Source organism: Eufriesea mexicana, unplaced genomic scaffold (assembly GCF_001483705.2).
Source record: "Eufriesea mexicana isolate 0111107269 unplaced genomic scaffold, ASM148370v2 scaffold2818, whole genome shotgun sequence".
NCBI classification, from domain to species: Eukaryota; Metazoa; Arthropoda; class Insecta; order Hymenoptera; family Apidae; genus Eufriesea; species Eufriesea mexicana.
This window is the reverse complement of record NW_016910880.1, coordinates 1,002,203-1,018,475: the sequence shown is the minus strand read 5'-3', so window position 1 is coordinate 1,018,475 and position 16,273 is coordinate 1,002,203. Positions and strand designations below refer to the sequence as shown.

Here is a 16,273-nt window from a genome sequence, read left to right as displayed (position 1 = left end):
CAGATAGCGCGCACATGATACTTAGTCTATGGATCTATCTTATGATTACTTAAAAGTAAACGCACGCATCGTTCATTGATGTGTCGCAAACAGAATCTTGAGAAACCTAAAAGCTAAAACAGAATATATTATTGTTAATATGTAGCTGAAAGGAAAGGGATTAGTACGAGGAAACCATCAAGGCTAATAACCAAATGGAACGAGCAAGCCAACGACGAGACCTGAACAACATAGCTAAGAGACAGAAACATTCCAACGGTGAGATATAAACATACCAACCAGGAAGCGCTCGAGTATTATACGAAACACTCGAACGCTCTAACGAAAACAAATCGAACGGAAGTCGTAAAATTTGCGAATGGAAAGATTTAGCCAACGATGAGACATAAGTAAACCAACGACGAAGCATTCGAATATTATACGAAATACTCGAATGCTGAAACAAAGACAAATAGAATGAAAGAAATAAAATCTGGAAGAAAAATAATTAGAACCTGAAAGAAGAAATTGTTGTTAAATTATTCAAGAGAGTGGACAATGGCCATTGAATGGCCATTGATCTAGCCAACGATGATATAGAAATAAACCATCGACGAAGCATTCGAATATTGTACGAAATACTCGAATGCACAAACAATAAAAACTAGAATGAAAGAAATAATATCTGAAAGAAGCAAGATAATTAAAACCTGAAACAAAAAATATTTAGTACCTGAAAGAAGAAATTATTATTAAATTAATCAAGAGAGTGGACAATGGCCAGTGAATAGCCATTGATCTAGCCAACGATGATATACGAATAAACCAACGACGAAACATTCGCATATTGTACCAAATATTCGAATGTACAAACAATGAAATCTAGAATAAAAGAAATAGAATCTGAAAGAAGAAATAATTAAAACCTGAAACAGAAAGAAAAAATATTAACGCGGACCTTCCGAAGTCGAACCGACAACTGGCTCGAGCCTGCACGCGGGCCCCTTATATAGCGGCGGCCGGGCGAAGTTCGACGAAAATTTCCGAACTATACCGATTCCATTTCTTATTATTTCTCGGCTCTAATAGCACATAATTTATTAATTTTTCCACTTTTACTATAAATATACGTTGCGAGCAATTTGTTAATAACAATATTAATTTGTTATTAACAATAGTTCGAATTATTTATAAACTTTTTGCAAATTATATGTATGTTTTGACAGAAATACATTATTAGTTCAAGTAATAGCCAGTTATTTATTAATTTTGTGACTTTTATTATAAAGTTACGGTATAAACAATTTGTTATTAACGATATTCATTCGTTATTAACAATAGGCGTAATTATTTAGAAACTTTTTGGAAATTGTAGTTATATTTTAACAGAAATACATTATTAGTTCAAGTAATAACCAGTTATTTATTAATTTTTCCACTTTTATTACAAATTTACGTAGTGAACAATTTATTATTAACGATATTCATTTGTTATTAATAATAAATTTGATAATTTATAAGTATGTTTTACAAATGAAGTATTATACGGAAGCTAAGAACGTTACAAGATTCAGATTCGTCTTGTAAATTAGGTGGAAGTTTATTTTTTAACAACTTTATACTAAAAACTCATTGCTATTTATATATCGGATAGACAAACAATTTTGCGATTAGTATAAAACGGCACATGAAAACATATACATATTGTTCCTCTAAAAAATGAGATCTGCTAGATGATTTTGGTGCCGAATACTCGCGACTACGCCCCTGATGCTAGATCTGCGAACAATGGCTGCGTGGCGTCAAAATCCCGCTTTCGTGTCGTCGATCTATATTTCACCGACCTGTCAACATTGAACATCATTCCAATATTGTTTCCGAATGATTTCTTCTTCAGAAAATCCTGCAGAATACGCTACTGTATATCAAATTCGTGTCAGACAAAGAACTCTTCGCAAAAATACAAATATATACCTAGAAAGTACACTTGGAGTCTTATTTTTAAACTTTGATCCCCAATTATAATTACTCGAATGCTCAAATAATTACAATTAAGGACACCAATAAATTCGAAGTACTCTCACCTAACTCGTAATACAACAATGAACCCCCTAACATTCTCACTATTCATGTAATACTTCCTTTCTGTCCAGAACGACGTGCACTGTATCAAGAAGAATTAACCCTTTGCACTCGAGAGGCGCCTCTCAGTCGCCATTTAATCATATTCTAAAGATCGTTGTTAACTAATATCTCGAATTTAAAATTGCTCAACGACGCAATTTTTGGAATATCGAGGCAAAATAATTCCACGTCTTATTGTTAATTTGCACGTCTTTTTCACCATTTTGAAAATATCGTCGACTTTATGGCAGAAAGTCTTTGAATTACTGTTTCTATAATAAAAAGATCGCTGAGTGCAAGGGGTTAAACGGACGAACGATTAAAACTAGCCTGTCTGTTAGGGCCACGCAGGTCAAAGACGTCACCAGAAAACGGGAGACAAAATACAAAACGCAGGGGAAGGGGTCGCCCCCACATGCCTAGGATGTACAGTTTACTTTGCTGTTTTAATTTCACTACAACACTTTCATCGAAAATCGTGGCTTTTTAAACAAACTCGCATCTTAACCAAAACGTGATAGATCAATTTCGAATACGGATTGCTGTTTCAGGAAAATAAAGCCCGCAAGAATCGCCTAATGGGTATCACGGATTAGCGGCAAAGTTGAAATTCGTTGGACAGTGTAGTACGAAACCGCAAACACGAGCTGATACGTGATTTATTATACGCTCGTTCGTATGCTCGCTAGCTTGAAATTAAACGATAACGCGGAACGCTCGATCATCTGAATTTATAATTGTCGCGGTTTTCGCGATTAAAAGCGTACACACAGATGCGCACGGGGAAATCGGGATGAGACACGTGGAATCGCGATCGAGGTAGGGGCGAATTTTTCGGTGACGTTCGAGACCCGAGGAATAAACCGGCGATGGGGGGGTAAAACTCCGAGATAAACGGGAGAGGAGAGGCGAGAGAGAAGGGTTGCAGAAGACCCGCGAAACGGAAGCGGGGAAAGCGCAGATATCCGACAGGTTGAGCAGCTTGGAGTCGGGGGTGGCGAAAATATAGCGCGGCGGTAATGAAAATGGCAAAAAGCACTCCGTCGCTAATTAATGGAAGATCGTTTTGTTCGCGGAATGCTCCCCTTTTCGCGTCTGGGATTTCATCGAGTAGCACCGTTTTTTCTTCCGATTCGCGTTTTTAATACGTTTATCCGCAGCTAATTATACCCCGTCATATTTATCGCGCTCGCGAGCTCGAGATCGCTCTCGATCCGTCGCAATTATTTCCCGCCGCGATATCCCCCTTTGATCGCGAAAAACGGGACAGAGCGAAAGAGAGGGGGTAGAAAGGGAGGAAAGGGAGGAAAACACGCCATTCGAGCCTACGCGATTCGACGATTTCAATGTTCACTTAATTCTCTTAATTTCCAACATTTGCTTCCGGACTTGGAACTCCTGTTCCCGTTTCATCCCTTTCGTCGCTTTACCCGGCGCAGGGAAATTTATCAGGAATTCTTTCAATCTCTGCAAAGTTCGCGCGCTGACATCCCTCCGGTATTCTTTCTGTGACCGAACTGGCCGCCATTTGCAATTACTCCTGGAACATCCCAGGCGATGCTGATATCGATAACACGAAATTTCGCGCGCGTTGAAATTCGTCGCGATGTACGCTCGGGAAAATTCTTATAAAAATTCTTGGAAAATTCTGGGAAAATTTTCTTTTCTCTCACGATCCGAAAGCCCCCTCTCGTGTAACCACGAGGACGGTACATTATTTAACGGCGAGTTATCGATCGTTGGTCGAATGCGGCGATAAATCGAGCACGCCGTTTAACATGGGACAGAACGTGCCACGTCTATGAGCAAATACAACGCGATAATAAGTTCGGCGAAGCGTTTTCGCCGGTTATAAGCAGAAGCTAGTTATAGGACGTCGGGCGTCGTTTATTTCGCTGTATCGCGAAACGCTGAGGGCGTATCCGCAACGGAAGGCGTCCCGGCGACGGTATCGGGCACGATATTTTCCAATAAAAGCGTCTTCGGGTCAATCGAACGTATCCGCGTGCACGAAAAGGGTCAGGGATGTATCAATCGAGGGGGTCCTTTTGTGCGGCCGATTGATATACTCGCGACCACGGCAAACACTGTTCGACCGGAAGGGAGCGTATTATGGCTCTGTCCGCGATGTACAGGGTGATTTAGGGGAAGTAGTCGAGGACGATATCTTGGAGGAGCACGGCAAAGGGACGCGGCGAGACGATGGCTATCGTATTTGCGGATAAAAGCTGCCCGATTTTATTTTTATAATCTAGAAATCGTTCTCGGTGATACGATTTATATACACCCCGTGTCATTTTTACCATGCACGTAATTTCATCGCGATCCACGATCCGCGTTTTTCCCCGCGATCTGCATGTTTTCGTTAATGAAATATATCCGTGTTATAATAACGTTTCGCGTGAATAATAAAGGATAAGGGTCGTATATCGCGTTTTAACGTTCGGCGTGTGTTGTTAATTTTCAGCATTGTGCATCGGGGAATTACATTATTCAGTGTTATAAGTGGATTTAAAACGATGAAAAGAGCTTTTGGTAATGTTATTTTAACCAGCCGGCGTGCATAAATATTCGGAATTACACGTGTGCCTGCGTGAACAATTCTTTTCAATGACCGAAATCGGTTTTTCCTCTTTTTCCCCCGCACGAAGGATCGACCCCCCTGTAATAACTCTTCGGGCATTTCGATAACATTCGCGAGCATATTCACGCGTGCACGATATATTAATAATTCCATCGCGTCTCGCGAGCGCGGAAATTATTCCGTTGTTCGGCGCGCGGGAGGAAAAAAATAAACCCGTCGTATCGTTTTACCAATAAAACCTTGCCGCGCGGAATCAAAGCGAGTGTTTCACGGGCGTTTCTCGTTCCCAAAGGCATCGGAAGCTCGCTTCTCGTTTCGGGCACAGTCGTCCCGATGGAAACGCAGGCACGAATCCGTTTTCGAGGCGGAATTCCGCGGGATCCTTCGAGCGGCGGTGTTCATCGCGCGATTGCTATTTTCAATCAACGCCGAGGGGGTTCGATTATTTTTCGCTGAAACGAAGATCAGTCGAAAATGCCTGCACGCCGATTCGCCTGGCGGTAATTAATTTTTCCGCCGGCGTATCAAATCATCCGCGCTCGTCGATCATCGTGGGACCCGTCCGCACGCCCCGAAGATTTCCGCGTTGCCAATTACCGCACGCGTACTCTCGGCCGTTTTCCGCGATGGATGGCGGGTATCGTCGAGCAAACAAGCGGCCAGGCTGGAAAATTAACGGTCGACCCTCCATAACGACCCGCTCGATAAAGAATCCAGACGCGCGTACCCTCGCGCCGTTTTCCACCCGACGCGAGATGCCCGATATCCGAGCGTAGGGGGTGGCGGAAGGCGCAGAGGGTGGTCCAAGTTTGAACTCGCTGCGGGTGGTTCGCTGATCGAGCCATCGTGGCGAACGAGCAGTCGACGTGGCTTCGAATACCCGGCCATAAGGGCGGCGGAAGTCGCGACAGGGCTGTAGATAGCCCTAACGCGACGGAGGGGCCCCGATGAGGGAGGCAGATGACGGGAAGACGTGACGAAGAAGCGGCCGATCGGGGCTGAATGCGTCGGTGGGACGGCGAGGACGTGAGAGGGTGAACCTGGAAAGAAAGACAGAGTAAGTGGAGGGAATGGAGCAAAGAGATTCGAGTAGAATCTCGATGGCTAAGTGGTTATCTTATCTTAACGGTGGTTGCGCGGCATCTCGCCGAGTCTGCCACCCTAACGCTTCCTAAACGGAAATTAACACCATCCTCTCGGCCTGCGGTGCCCTTCTCGCTTTCTGCGGGGTCCAGGCCGAGGACAAGCGAAGGAAAAATCGATGGATATTATATCGCGACGTCGTGATCCCTTCGTTGATACGTACTCCCCTGATATCGAGGCAAGCAGCCTACTAGGAGGTGAAGAATTGTTCGTGGCGTAACGAAAACGTTAATTTCCTGGGCTTACCCGGTTTCTTTTCGACGATAGTCGCGGTTGTCGATGGAGAAACTGTTTTACCGACCGAGTCGAACGCGGAGCACGAACACCAACCGTATATGATCCTGATGATTCGGAATCTCGTTAATGGAAAAATATAAATACGAATACGTTACTCGAGGCTGAGGTTAATTCTGGGTCGATCGCCATTTTTCTGCCAAATTCTAGCCATCGGTCGATCAAAACCGGCCGAGGGTTGATTACGAGCGAACGAGGCATCGCGCGATATCCTCTGATGCAATTTCCTCCATCCGTCAGGGTGAGCTGTAACTGATAATTACCCGATGATACGGTTAAATTTTATTCACGAGAATTACGCGGTGAATGCATATCGATGCATTGTGCCGATAATTACGTCGTATGAAATTATTAGCGACGCCACGGCGTGCCGCGGTTCTGCGGTTCTTTCGCTCGTGACGGTGCTGATGCGCTTTCCGCGATGAAATCAAGCCCCGCGCTCGGAATCGAATTTTCGACCACCCGAGTCGTACCCCGCGAGCTTTCCATCCGCGATCACCGCGCCCGCGGAGGGAAGATCGCGTAATCCGCCCACCTTGTGCACGCGTCGAGGATGCGGGTGCAGGTGTCGCGGAAAAGCTGATGCAGGTGATAGAATATAAAAGGCGCGAGAAAAAACGAGGAAAGAAACATCGCCGGGCTTGCAATGAATTATGCATCGAGTATATTATAACACGAGAGTATCAGTTTCGCGTGTAAATATGCAATGAGAATGTAAACGTGGCGGAGATAAAATTCAAGTAAATCTCCACTGTGTTCCGGACGACTTCGTTTCGGTTAACTCTTAACTCGCTCGTTTCCAACCACGATTCGCTTTTGTGACTCCAAGGTATATCGGGAAGTATCGCGAGCCCTCAGCAACGACCGCCATTTTTAGCTGCGAGTGAATTCCAACTTGGTCCATCGATTATCCGTTAACGCCGAACGTATTTTTGACGGTGATTCGAGATACTTGGGGGCTATTCAGCCAGCCGACGATTTACGATACAGACCTGGACTAGTTCTGGGTTATGAGACTAAAAGAGATAGTTCTACGAATGGAACCCAAGACGCCACTCGATGGCTCGAACTCGCGTAGCTGACGGGTGTCGAAGGAACGATTGTTTACAAAATGCAAGGGAAAGTTTAAAGATGGGAAGAAACTCGAGGGTGCTAGGAGTGAGGAAGATGGGGTTTCTTACCCCAGAATTGCCCTAGGAAACTGCGAAATCTATGATACATCACTTGCCAATTTAACAATTTAACACTGACTTTCCCTCGATATTTTAAGTATTAAAAGGAACTCGAATTCTCACCAGGCTATACATTAATTCGTTCTGAGTTAGCCAGGGTAGTTCCACCCCTGAATACATTCGCACAGGTCAACCCCATGCACTCGAGAGACGACCTCCAGGCGCCATTTAACGAAATCCGAAAAATATTTGTTAATTATTATTAACTATCGAAATAAAATTAACGTAATAATCTACGAAATATCGAAACAATATAATCCTACTTGATAATTGATCTTATTTACTATTTCAACAAATATCGTCGACTTCATAGTGTTTTGATCGACTGTTCTATGGGAAAAAATAATCTGTATGGTGCTTACGTCTTTCTACGAAAGTAAGCTCGTTCAATTGAAGTTAGGTTTAGGTTTTTATTTCACTATAATAGAGAGAGCGAATATGTTGAATCGAATGTCGTATGTTTGACTTCGTGTTCAAATTCTGACTGACTTTTGTCTCGTGCCTCGCTATCCTTTATAAATTCGGATGTGTGATGATTGGTTGCTGTGGCGTGTGAGTGGTGGTTGCGTGATTTTCTATTGGCGGTGTATGTCTATTAGGGATGGATGTATGAAATTCGCTAAATTTTCTGTATTGGTGGGAGTTTAGGTCAATTCGGGCCTGTATGTCCGTCTAATGGTGAGTTGTACCCCTGATTATGAAAGTGGTCTAAATCGTTTGCTTTCCAAATATTAAAAGCTTCGTGCTTTAAATACGTTGTAAATTATAAAATTAATTGCGGCAAAGCTGCTAATTTGATCCAAGGGTTCAATCTTTTTAGAAAATAGATTTCTAGAAGATAGTAGAAAATAGATTTATTTTATTGCAATTATAATGAATGCATCGCAAAATGAATAATAAAATCCTAGTTTCTTTCAGAATGGTGACTTAGATCATTTTCATAATTATGGGCACATTTTTAGGCTCTTACTAGGGCGTAGCACAAGTGTCCCTAGCAAGTATCCCTAACGCAAGTATCTCTAGCAAATATCCCTAGCGCGTGTCCCGGGTAGCCTAATATAAAAATAATATAAAAATAAAATATACTGCCATTGGAACACTGTCACTGCTTTTGGAACTTTGGAACTTGGAACTGCAATTTTTCTCAAACGAAAAAGGTTAATTCGCTCTGTAACGACCGCAAAAGACAGTAGCGTAGTCAGCAGCAATTTTTCTCCAACAAAAAGAATCAATTCGCTCTATAGCGACCGCAAAAGTCAGTGCCGTAGTATTCGTTCCACCGAATGTACGGCGACTTCATTCGCGTGTGCATTGCGAATGTATATATCCACGTCGTAAAGTCTCGAATCCCAAGGTGTCCCATTTTCGAGTCGCCCCGCGTTCTTGCCACCCCCGACGACGAGCACGCGGACAAGGTAAGCCGTAAGAAACCGGCGATAATGAAGAACGTTTCTAATTATCATTAGCCCAGAATACGCGATCGGTTGATCTCCGTTGCCGCCGCCCGCTCGGGCAAAAAGCACGCCCCGCTGGGCCATGAATATTCCGAATGCAGGGCCGTAGGTGGGGCGAGAGGTGGCGGGACGAAGTGACGGAAAGTTTCCGGTGGCGTATCGCTTTTACCGCGCGGGTGTACACGCGCGGCGTGTGCATAAATGTCAGGTGCATTAACGGGAACGCTCAATATTCGGCCGCAGGTCTCCGTGCAGGAGGAGGGCGAGGACAAGGGACCAATTTGCCCTCCGCTTCCGGCGCAGTACCACCCGGCCGCCTACACCACGACGACACCGCAACTACACAAAACTATCACGGATTACAGCGGTTGGTAGCGACGTTAAGTGCGACACTTAAGCCTTTCGAATTCTGCGCGTGCATGCACGGTTAGGCCGATTTAAATTAATTCAAACACCGCCCGCTCTCGCGATTATCAGCCCGTCGTCCCGCTGTCCGGAATTATTAACCGCTGACACGGCTCGCGTCCAACGTCATACCCGAAATTTTCGCGATACACCCAGCCGATACGCGTGTAACCCGCGAGGCGAGAAAGACGGCTTTGCCTACAGGTGCGCGCGAGTTCAGGCTGAAATTGATATAACTGCGGGGCCCACGAGGGTAGAGCAAAGTACGGAGAATGAGTGACGGCTTCTAGTTAACGTTTTTAATATCGAGGAACATAATTATGCTCGTCAGGGACGTAGCTTTTCAGCTTCGGCAATTATGGCGGTATCGATTTCGACGGGGGTATTTTAACGTGACTCTTTTACATTTTACCTGCACTTTTTTGTCAACAAATATAATTCTCGCTTACGATGGACTTATTACCAAATTGTTTTCGAAAGTGCCGGAAGTCGGGATAATTGAGGATAGTTAATAAGTACAGAGTGAAGAATAATTTAATACGAAGAGTTTGAGGCATTTGCATTTATGAAAATTTCGCCGCGAACTTTCAACCTAAATTATCGCGTGATATTTTTAAAAATATTTCAAGGGAGATTGAAAATTGGTATCGATTTAGACGCGGGTGCTTCGCGTTGTTGTAATTAATATTAGTCGATAACTGAGCCGTTCACTGCACGAATCGATTAACCCCACTTTTTGAAAGATCTTAAATTTAAGTGTCAAAGCACTTGGTATAGTGATAACTTTTTATATTTGTAATAACTTTCCCTGATAATTAAGATTAACACCATTAAACGAGAAAAATTTGTTGGCCACTGAATAATAAATAATTTATTTCAAAGGTCGCAACGTAAATCGTTGCAATAATGCAACTCGAATGCACTAGCAAGTCACGAATGATAACGGTGAATTTTTTACTGCCGTCTTATCAGAATTCAAGTAAAATTTAGTCAAATTTTAATTTATTACTTTTTCACTTGCCAAATCGATCAGCTCTTCCAGTAACATAAAAATGGTAACACTACTAACGATCACCTTTTGGCTATTTTCCCTTATAAATTTTATATACCGTTAGATGAAAGTTACATTTGTATTTACGCATTATACGATGTTTATTTCGATTTAAATTATAAAGGGAATTTTAAAAAAACAATATATTGGGTTGGCAAGAAGGTACTTTCGGTTTCTTAGTGTGAAATAAAACTCAATTTTTTCTATACAGTAAATGAACTTTAATCGGTCAAATATCGTCCATTCTATTCGATGACCTTTTGCCATCTTTCTGGTAACTTCATGATCCCGCGCTCATAGAATTTCTGGTCCTTATCTGCAAAAGACTTAACCAAGCGCGTAAATCTCAGAAGGTGGACCAGAACGTTGTGGGTATCTTTCAGTGAAAAATCTTCAGAACGAAATTTTTTAAACTAATTCTGACACGTGCGTTCTGTTAAACAATCAACGCCATAAACTTCTCGTATCTCTTTGCGAGCCTCAGCCGCATTCTTGCCTTTGTGAAAATAAAAAAGTAAAATGTGTCGAAAATGCTTATTTTCGCACTGCATGTTAAGACTGACCGTGAACTGACAGTTATAAACGAAATTACACGGAATATCACGAAGTAGCAACCTAAAGGTATCGACTACCACATCTCAAAAGGAAAACATTCTAACATTGACAAAATAATAACTAAACAAGCATAACATTATTGTAGGGACAGGGTGACTGTTAAATAATATAATTACTATTTATTAACCATGAAATATAATATACAATGTGCGGTGACGGTAAAGACTACGAATATAGATATCTATCAACTAAACTTTTACGACTACAACTAATAACACGATTATAACTAACAATATAATTACAACTAACAACACAATTACAGCTAACAACTTCTTTCTTCACAACTCTCTGCTAGGAACTCTAATATACTACACACTGCCTACTCACGCCCTTGCATCCCTATTTAAAACCATACATTCTATCCTCTTTCATACCTATTCTCTCTTTCCCAATCACACTTTCCCACGCACTCCTTGCAATCTTACCCTCAGCGGGTCACGTAGCCCAAACGCTCAAACGCATTCCTAAAGACACTCTTCACTTTCATTCGACACATTCATAAACATCCCGTCCACACGATCCTAGCGCACGGTCATTCGTCCTTTCGCACGCACTCTAGATGACATGCTCGACCTGCGATACCACATTATTTACTGATGAAAACCGAAATTACTTTCTTGCCAACGCAATACATTATCTCATTGCATTTCTTCACTTTCTGTTTTATGCAGTTAATCAATTTGAACGGCTCAACTATCGGTTTGCAAATGATGGAATGCATCGTGCTCGAAGTATTTGCAAATCAAAGATGGACGAGTTCTAAAATTTCTAACTAGCCACGGCAACGTTTCGTCCCCATTTTATTTACACGCGATATTTCGGAAAGTATCCCGTCATTAATCGCAGGCTGTGGTTCCCGGTAGAGGTAGTTTAAACACCGCAGTAGCTATAATTAAAAATGGTTAACGAGTACCCACTCGCGAATTTAGTTTAATGCGCCGGGCTGGAGAATTTGCATGTTAAAGATGCACGATTTTATGAACATTCCGCGGTAGTCTTGGTAACGTTTTATCCTTCGATATTTGTTAGTGCGCCCCGTGTAATTTAATAACGGGAAAACTCGAAACGAGTGGCCCCGCGCGTTGCGGTGCATTATCGAGTTTGCGTTCCGCTGAAATTACATAAAATCGGCCACGGAGTATAGCAATTGGCCGGCGCGATAAACGCGACACCTATCGCGATACGCGAGCGTGCAGCGTTCGAATTAGATCGCGGGCTAATGATCGACGGATTATCACGGAGTTCTCGGAGCTTAGAGCCGGAGCTTACGCTGACAGAGATCGCGACGAAGCGCGTAACTCGTCGAAAGCTCCGATCCAACTTTTAATCGGAACTTCATCCCGCGGCGGCGTTCTTTTTCGAAATCAAAGTCGAACGTAATCTCGCGATGATTAATTCCAGCGCGAGGCCCGTGTAAAGGCAGAAAAGAATTCGACTGAACAGCGGATACAGATTCGCTGCTCCGCTTCCGACCGCTTCGACGTTGCTCGTATAGTTGACCAATTATTCCCTTTGCCTCTTACCTCGTCGATGCGAAATGTTCCAGCGGAGTCTATGAAAAATTAGCGCGAAGCTCGGGAGCGAATTAAAAATAAATTCCGATCGATTAATCTCGCGGAGTTGGAATTATCTTGGAATTATCGCGCAGGGGGACGAACTTTGCGAAATCCGATCGATCGAATCGCGAAATCGTACGTCTTCCTCTCGGCGGAAACCGTGGAGAACCGTGGAATCGCGAAGCGAGGAGGTAAGGGAGCCTCGTAAAGCAGCTTGGAACGCGAGGGATAAAGCATCCCCGTGTCCTAATAAAACGGGCCGCGTTACAGAAATGGCTATAGTAGCGTTGGCTGTAAGAGGCGAAGCGAATCTCCTAAAATAGAAGAAAAGAGAGAGGGGAAATGAGAATAAAATAGAGGTAGAGAGTAGAATAGAGGAGGAAATAAAGGAAAAAGGAAAGGAAACGGTCGTTTGAAAGTTCGGGAGGAACGTGCAAGCGGCGCGGGGGTTGAAACGCGAGGGTAATTTCTCTCGTGCAGGTCGGCCATCGTGTCTCTAACCTTGTCAAAAATTCTTTTTTCCTTTCCGCTCACGGTATCGGCGGACAGGGATCACGGAGGTGCAGCCGGTTATTCCGCTGTTGCTGAACACGGCGATCAATCTTGCCAGGCCAATTCCGCCGGTTCAAGAATATCCATCTAATCCGCCGCCCATACCGCCGCCACCGGAAAAGTATTACGCCAGCACGGAGATCTGTAAGGTGAGTATCAAAAATGTACGGCAGACATGCGATCCGTGACGATTAGTCCTGGCCGCGAGAGGTGGTTACCAGAGGGTTACCAGAGAGAGTCGGGGGCATTAATGCGGGCCACTTCGGGCTTGGAACTGTGTCAAACACCGGTTCGTGACTTCGGGATCTTACGTCGCCATCGTGGCAGCTACTCCACAGTCGTTTCCCTTTCGCGAGTCCAGCACCACGAGCTTGTCCAATGAATCCTCTTAGCGCCTCGTTGTTTTCGTCCGCGGGCTCGCGCGGTCAGTTTTCAGGCCACTTATCTCGCTGCGCTGGAAAAAGAAATCAACGTCGTGATTAATTTCTCGTACTCCACCCACGTGCTCGTTTTTCCCATCCTCCACTTTTTCCCCCGATTTTAATTAGAACGTTTAAAGTTTATCGCAAGACGGCGTAGAACGGGAGCACGTTAAAACGCTCCGCGCGGAGAATAATGAAGCTTAATGGATGAAAAACAAGGGAACCAGAAAGGACTATCAATCATGACTAATGCGAGACCTCTGGGAAAACGTCTTACGAAGGCATACACCGATCACCGGCCGATAGCGCCAGGCCAGTGATTATCGATTGCACGAGCTGCTTCCAGCCACGTGTATTTTAATTTCCCGCAGTCATTCCACCTGGTCCCGCATACCGGTCACGTCCACGACGAATCCGGCGAGTAATCTCGAAATCGTACAGACTATTCGCGATTCGGATCATTTGCGATCGACGCGCGTAAACGCGGTACCCGAAAATCGACGAAGACGTTCGACGGTTGAAAATTTTCCGGGAACGGAAAAATCCGCAACTATTTCCTAACGTAGCGTTACCGTGTCTCGGATTTTTATTACAGAATTCGCTGCCACCGCTGCCGCCATCGCCGACACCGAGCACGCCGCCACCAATGAGCGCGAAAGCCTCCAGCAGCATGACAAGCTACAGTCCCGAGGATATGCTTACGGAGGAGGAAGACGAGGTGCCCGAGTGCATCTTAGACTTCCCTCGGGAGAAGCTCAACATCGTTGAAAACCTCGGCTGCGGATACTTCGGCGATGTTCACATTTGCGAGGTCGACAGGTTTCCCGGGTACGACGAAGTTTTCCGGAACACCAGCAGCGACCTGGTGATCGTTAAGTCCTTGAGACCTGGATCCACGGATGCGCTTAGGTAAGGGTCTTGTATTATCGAGCGTCGTCGAACCGCGCATCTAGCCGGATATTCCACGGTGCCGAGGAAATAATTTCGAAAGTCGTGAGACGATAATTTTCCTTCGTGCTACGCGAAAGACTATTAATTCTCAACCACCCCGGGATTAAGTCGGCGTACAACACGCCGATAATACTTAGACCGACGAAATTATTGGAATATACGTAGAGTCACAGTCTCTACTACGCCGGAGAGTATACTCTGGCTAAAAATTTCGCTAGGAACTGGAACTGACTCGATCTCGACTCTAACCGATCACTCGCTGAATCTTAACAACTAACGACTGCTTCAACAACTATCTCTCGAACTCTTAAAAACAACAACTCTTAGAAAAACTCTCAATCCCATCCGTATTTTGACGAGTCTGACTCGTGACGAAGATATTGGGTCGAACATGAATATCACGAGTCAGACACGTGAACGGAACATTTTCCTAAATATCGTTTCGAAACTGTCATCTATTACAAAATATAACATATTTGTAATATTTATAAAAGGAAAAAGGATTAGAGTTTACTTCCACAATATGGTATCACACGTATTTACATTTTGACTCATATTGCGACTGTTCCCGAGCATCAATGTAGTCTGTTTACCACGCGTTAACGTCTGTCGTTTGGGCCTGGATTTCGTGGAGCTAAATGGCACGAGAAGGACTTAAAAATGGAGCGCTAGACTGATTTTCATTCACTGATGAGCAATATTTACAATTTTTAATTAAAAACCTGTGTTTTCTGTCAAAATCACTTCTCGCGTGAATTTTCATTTGGAGAATTTTCAAATGGAGAAAATTAGATAGATCAGCAGTAGACTGGAACTGAATCGTGATCGATTTTAGGGGTTTTTATTCGGTTCAAAGACAGCTGGGGTTAAAGACTGCCTCTATCTTCTAGAACGTACTCTTTTAAGTCCATCCTGAAGCCATCCAGCGTCTCCCCCGAAGGAGGAGAAAACTCCCTCCACGTCAAAATCCGAGGTGAAGGAGACTCCTTCTTCCGGGTTGGGCCTTGCGAAGGGTCACCCTCGGTTTACGACGGGGGAAGCCGGGATTGCGCGAAGCCGCATCACGTGACCTAGTCCCGACCTCCCACGACCCACCTGACAGCCAGATCCTTATGGGTCCTCTAAACCTGGCGAAGTGTTTGCTACAGGAACACTTCGACCATCGTACCCTGATAAATCTTAAAAATATCCTACATATACGCTGGAAAAATTTTAATACTTCTAGCCGAAGGTTTCCGGCGTAAATCGGACGGACGCGCGAAAATTGACAACTTTGGCAGGACCTAGCGTAGAGAGGCATTGGTCCCGAAATGTATCTCGGTGCAGCGCAATAAATTGCCGTCGTGTCAATAACAGAGTAATAATTGAGTAATAGTTTGTCGCGTGCGCGGCGCGTACAACGGTTGTTACAGCGCGTGAATGAAAACAGGTTATCGGAGGCTGTTATCGACAAACAAGCCAACGATCCGACCCTCTGCGCGCGTTTACCTTCCTCCGGGGTGAAAAGCGGCGGGAAGAGAGAGGGCGCGGGACGGGGAAGAAAAAATACAGGGAAACAAGCATAACCCCGATGCTCGCCGGATGCCGTGGAACGAGCAGGAAATTATTAAGGGTATTTCGTACGGAAAGCGAGTTATCGGCTCGCGTCTAGAGAACGAACAAACCTTTCGGTCCGCGAGGATTTTTCCCGCCCCTGACTGGAGGGGGGATCTATCGGGAGGGGTAATTTCTTCTGGAACGAAACAAGGGCGTCTCGCGCGGAGATCGAGAATCGATGGAGCACTCCGCGGCCGTAATTAAATTTGCCGATAGGAGCGAATGGGAAGAACGCGTTTATTGGGCCACTGGTATAAGTTCTCTAAACACTGATGGCCCGGAACTATTAAAGCGGCCGATATTTCACACCGGGGG

General features: G+C 44.4%; 1 protein-coding gene across 1 annotated transcript in view; it reads left to right on the top strand.

The window, feature by feature from the left end:
* Window positions 1-16,273, top strand: part of Ddr (discoidin domain-containing receptor 2) — a 145,226-nt gene that overhangs the window by 107,767 nt on the left and 21,186 nt on the right. The window contains exons 10-12 of the mRNA XM_017904179.1: window positions 9,054-9,177; window positions 12,987-13,138; window positions 14,007-14,320. Coding sequence (XP_017759668.1) covers window positions 9,054-9,177; window positions 12,987-13,138; window positions 14,007-14,320 — 590 coding nt within the window. The remainder of the gene's footprint in view (window positions 1-9,053; window positions 9,178-12,986; window positions 13,139-14,006; window positions 14,321-16,273) is intronic.